The sequence below is a fragment of the Mustela nivalis genome (genome assembly GCF_964662115.1).
Source record: "Mustela nivalis genome assembly, chromosome: 13".
NCBI classification, from domain to species: Eukaryota; Metazoa; Chordata; class Mammalia; order Carnivora; family Mustelidae; genus Mustela; species Mustela nivalis.
Window position 1 is genome coordinate 646,221 of NC_139032.1, and position 5,304 is coordinate 651,524.

The 5,304-nt window shown below is 57.8% G+C and overlaps 1 protein-coding gene across 1 annotated transcript; it reads left to right on the forward strand.

Moving 5' to 3' along the window:
- The first annotated feature begins 352 nt into the window (after positions 1-352).
- Positions 353-5,104, forward strand: LOC309846338 (spermatogenesis-associated protein 31A6-like). The gene is made up of 4 exons (XM_082695206.1): positions 353-593; positions 966-1,020; positions 1,564-1,624; positions 1,877-5,104. The coding sequence occupies exon 4, from the start codon at positions 2,088-2,090 to the stop codon at positions 4,518-4,520; it is 2,433 nt and encodes an 810-aa protein (XP_082551332.1). The 5' UTR covers positions 353-593; positions 966-1,020; positions 1,564-1,624; positions 1,877-2,087; the 3' UTR covers positions 4,521-5,104.
- The last annotated feature ends 200 nt before the right edge of the window (positions 5,105-5,304 follow it).

The following is a 5,304-nucleotide window of genomic DNA, read 5'->3' on the forward strand; positions in this document are numbered from 1 at the left end:
GCTGCAGACAGAGGACAAAAGTTCCTGGGAATTAACCAAAATTCCAAGGACAACTCCAAATTTTTAAAAGCTATGAAACTGATGGAGCACAACTGGAGATCCCATGGGGAACAGGTATTCTCTGAACTCCACGCAGGATGAAAGACAAATTGACAAAGGTCTGTCTCTAGCAGGGTGAGCGGGTAGGAGTGTTGGCCTGGGAGGGTGGAGGGATGACGGAGCTACAGGGCTGGTGCTGGAGAGCGGATGTGGTCCAGCTACCTGTGTCCCTTACCTGCCCTCAAGGGCCCTTTGTGACCAGACCACAGCTCTGTGATGTGGGCGTGGGGCTTGTGGCTGCACCTCCACACCCAGGGCTCAGTTGCCTGAAGGCAGCAGTGCGATGGGACTGTTTTTCGAGGAAAGAGACGGAGAAATATCTCTTCCCTTGGGAATTCCTTACTGATGGTTGGCTGAGCTCCAGTCCCACTACCTGGGCAGTTAATGCTGCCCTCGCATTCATATGGGGGCTGCGGCTCTTCTTCCTCTTACTCTCCTATTTCCAGCCTGATCCGTCCTCACCACCAGGCAAGAAACACAGGAAGAGCAGGAAGGTAAGGAACCCTTGGCCCAGACCCAGCAGAATGTGATTCTATCTTCTTTTTTATTATTCCTTCCACTTTTCTGAGTCATTGGAGAGACTCCTGAGATGGGAAAGAATAGAATTGTCAGGAGAGAGTAGACCACCATCCATCCAGGACAAGCCAGACCAGCCAGGAGTTAGAGGGACACAAGGATTTCTCCAGGAAGATCTCGGACCAGAGTCCAGGTGTGGTGGAGGGGTGCAGGAGAGCGTCCCAAACACAGTGACTGGTGACTGAGGACCAGAGGTTGAGTTGCCTCTCTAGCAGAGGTCAGGCCCCTGAGCACTGGGTCACCTGCTGCTGGGGCAGGGGTCCCAGTCTCTCCATGTTCTCTTATCGCAGTGCCAAGCAGAGCCACGGAGGAGCAACAGAAGGAAGAAAAACCAGACTGTGAAAGGTGAGCATCTGCCTCTCACCCCTGCATGCCCCAGTTACACTGGGCCACCTGCTCTGAGGGCCCAGCCCCACCGTCTCCAGGACACCAGGGCCTGAGCCCATCTCTCAGGAAACAGAGCCCTGAGGTGGGGGCCCCCTGAGAGGAAGAGGGGAACCTGAAGGCTTTCCAGATTCTGCACCAGAACAAAGCCCTGAGGGGCTGGAAATAGGTGTGGCCCAGCGGGGGCCCCAGGGCCTGGACTGGGGGGCGGGACCTCCTGCTCCCACTGTGGACAAGCTGTTCAACTCGGCTCAGATTCCTCTGTGAGGCCACACAGTTCTTCCTCCCCCAGCAAGGTCGTGAGTGAGGAAAACACTTTGGAAAAGACAAAGCGACCCCCATTATGAACCCTGTAATCACTGTGCGAGCACGTGCCTTGGACATTGCTGTTTGGGGCTCCTGAGTCCAATCCCCCAAAGGTCTCCCCTAAAGAGACATTGTACCCAGCCTCCTGTAAGACCCTTGGGCCTCGCCTTCCACTGTGACCTGGTCTCCTGTTTCCAGTTTTCAGAGATTGCCTACAAGATCTGGAAGAGGTTCAGGACCTGTTCTCCCTTCTGCAAAGGTAAAGAATCTGCCCCCTTCTCCCCTGGGTGGGCCTCCCCGAGTCTCTAGTGTGAACCCGGGCTGCAGGGAAACGCCCCTGGGGCTATTTGGCGGGGGAGGGCGTGGGAGGAGCCGTGGGGACAGACTGTGACCAAAGCCCTGGGCTGAGGGACAGCAGGGGCATTGTGACTTGGGTGTGGGGCGTGGAGGGCTGTGGGGACCACTCCTGGTCCGGGCTGCTGCAGCGGCAGCTCACTCCTGTCTCCCGCAGCCCTCTGGCGAGGCTCTCGGCCCAGAGGGGCTTTCACCACTTCTTACGTCAAGCAGCCCCCAGGCAGGTGCGCCAAGGGGCGCCATCTGGAGCCGGTCAGCCACGCGGGGAGTCTGTGGGAGACGCTGCTCCCGCCGTGGCGCCTTCACCTGCCCAAACTCCACTGACGGGGCCCCTGCAGCCTCTGGCCTCCACCCTGCCAGCAGGACCAATGACCTCCTCAATTTCTGTCAGTTCACACTCGCCCCTGAGTACTTCCTGGCCCGCAGAGCCTTTCCTCTCCCCAGATGGCTTTTCACACCAGCCCCTTGCTCTTCCCCCTTCCCCGCCATGTCTCCCTCCTTCGGAGGCCTCCCCTGGGCCTCTGACAGCCTCCTTGGCCCCAGAGTGGCCAGACTCTCCTTTGACTCTCCCTCAGTTTGACTCAAGGGCAACCCCGCCGTGCCCCATCCCACAGAGCTTGGCTCCGCACACTTGGTCAGCTGACAGGACAGCTCCTGGCCCAGCCATCTCGGGCCTAGGCCATTCACACAGCCCCATTTCGGCCCTGTCCTGGTGGCAGGCGGCTGCCAATGCCTGGAACCTGTCCACTTCAACACGCTTGGAGTCCCATAAAGCGCCTCTGTCCCATGGCCAACCAGAGGCCTTGTTCTGGGGAGAGCCCACACACAGACAGGGAGAGACTAGGGTCCCCCCTCTCAATAACCCAGACATCCAGAAGCTTCTGGAGATACTAATCACCAAGAGAACAGAACTAAAGTTTTGGAAGGAGAAGGAAAAGAAGGAAAGGTCAAAATACCAGCTGACCTCTTTCGGGAGAATGTTCAAGTCCCCAGGTGATGGGCAGGACACCGTGGGCTGCCCGTCCTTATTGAGCATGAGAGGCAAAGTGAAACAGATGCTTGGTCCTGAGAAGCCCCCACATCCCAAGATTCCAGGGGACAATTTGGAGCAGAAATGCAGCCAGCTCTTCTGGGGTCTTCCCTTTCTGCACAGCGAGTCCCTGGTGGCCACTGTCAGGGTGACCGACCCCCCACTGGAGTTCCCACCCATCATATTCAATGAGCTCTCTCATGCTTTGCCACTCAGGATTCAGGCCAGCGTGGCTCCATGCCTCTCCCTGACCCAGGACTTAGGCAACCCTTCGGCCCAGCCCCAACCCTTGACCCTGAACTTGTCCCAGTCCCTGCCCCAGCCTCTGACTCAGCCCCAGCCCCTCCCCCTGGACCAGCCCCAGCTCCCACCTCTAGCTCAGCCCCAGACCCAGGCATGCCTTGCACCCTCTGTCCCAGTTGGACTTCCTTCTCTGCCACCGGATATGGGGAGCTGCGAGGTGTCTTGCCCTGTAGCCCAGAAGACACCATCTTACATGTCAACTGTCGTTCAAAACCTGGAATGTCACTTTCTGAAGAAGCAACTAGAAAGCGGTGAGGTACCCCCTGTGGTGAAAAGATCTCAGGAAGTCTTTAGCCAAGGTCCTCCCGACCTTCCGCAGGGTGGCCAGGCCCCCGAGGGCCATGGGTCAGTCTCTGTCCTTCCTGGGAACTTGAGCGACTCTGAACTCCGGGAGCAACTGGAGTGGCACCTTTGGAAGAGACTCGTGAAGCAAGAAAGACGCCCACCCTACAGGATCCAGCTATCCCTGAAGATACAGCCTCACCAAAAGTTCCAGAAGGTGCCCCAGGCTCGCAGCTGGCACAGTCCGACGTCCGAGTCTGAGTCTGTGGATGGAAGCTGCACACGAAGGACTGTGCCAGGAAAAAGCCGGGGCAAGGATTCAAGGTCCAGTGCAGGGAGGACCCGGAAAGATCTACACAGAGGCACAACAAGCTCTCCAGGGAAGGCTCCAGGAAGAAATCGTGAGGAGTCAGACACAGACTTGAGGCCCTCCACAAGCAGTGCAGATGAGAAGCATCCAGAAAAGGACCTGAGAGCCCATTTCAGGAAGTTAGGGCAGTCCAGAGAGGGTCAGGTCCCTTTGGATGTTCATCCTTCCAGGCTCACTGCCCACCACGCCTCGGACCTTCCTGGAAAGCCAAGCCCTCATGGGAAACCTGGAAAGCCAGCCCTTTCCAAGTGTTGGGAACCTTGCATGACCACCTCCCACAATTTTTCCATCCTCAGTCCGTACACTCAGCAGATGCTAGAAGCACATATCATAAGGTTTAGGGTGAAGCACCAGTGGGGCCTCCCACTCAAGGTTCTCAAGCCTATAAACCTCTTCAAGTTGAAGAAGGGCTTCCTCCTCTCTCAGTCCTCCGGCCCCCTCTCCGCCTCCTGCGCATCCAAGGCCAGCTCGAGGACCAAGTTCGTGGGAAGTTCTCCTCAGCCCTATCAAGGAGAGGTGATGAAAGAGTCTTACCCCACCTGGGAGGGTCCCCTTGGTGCTCCCCGACCTATGTGTGAGGAAATCCAGCAGGCTCTAGAAGGGACCTCACCTGGGGGTGGCCCTCTGGCTGGACAGGAGGCCAGGCCAGCCTCTCGGACCTTCACATACAGCTTTGTGGGCAGAATCTGGCACAGTGAGACTGCCTCAAGGACTCTTATGAACAGCAACTTGGAGTCAAGTCCAAGTCCAGCAACAGCCACGAAGGAGCCAAGGAGGGCGAATGGGGGTTGGGCCTCACGGGACGTACCGTGCTAGAGCTCAACTTGGAGCCCCAGGATTTGAGTGCCAAAGAGCCCAGGGAGGCAGAGAAGGTCGAGGGGGTCCCTGCCTGGGGAGTCACCTTAGAACCCCGTGTGCTGGTCAACAACCAAGGCTCCTGTGGCAAGCTGAGAAGATCAGGGTCTTCAGGGAAAAGCAATAGCCCCCCGCCACCTACAAAGTTGGTAGCCCGAGACCCCAAAGAGCTATGCCTTAAGGCACAGCGTAGGGGATCAGAGCCCCAGAAGTTGATGGAGACAGAGAACTGGCCTCGGGATGCCACCCGCACTGTGCTCCTTCAAGACTGTGAGACAGGGGTCCTCCTTCAAGACTGTGCCACTGAGCATCTCCTTCAAGACCGTCAGTCCAATGTGTTCCTCACGGCTGAAGTCTGGGCTTCTCAGGGATCTCTGTCTGGCTTCCAGAGCGGGCCCAGTGAAGACACATCTACTTCCCCGGTGCCACGTGGCCAAAGATCCCGTGGCCAGAGCCCCCCAGGCAGCCGGGACCCCTGGGACTGCAGCATCAGTGGAAGAGCCTGAGCAGGTTGTGTCCCCCCGAGAGGAGAGAGAGCTCCAGGAGGTCCCCTCAAGAGAGCCTGCGAGAGAGTCATCGGCACTGATCTCCTCCGGAAAACGACTTCAGGAGAAGGATGAAGCATCTGCTCCAGTGGTTCCTTCCCAGTAGAGGCAAAGGACTGGAAAATTCCCTTCAAAAGGGCAAGTCTTCGTCATCCCAGGGCCATGGACAAGTCACGGGCAGGTCGGCCATGGACAGCACT

Excerpts from the sequence above, each read along its gene's own strand:
- LOC309846338 (XM_082695206.1), top strand. The coding sequence starts at position 2,088 with ATGACCTCCTCAATTTCTGTCAGTTCACACTCGCCCCTGAGTACTTCC.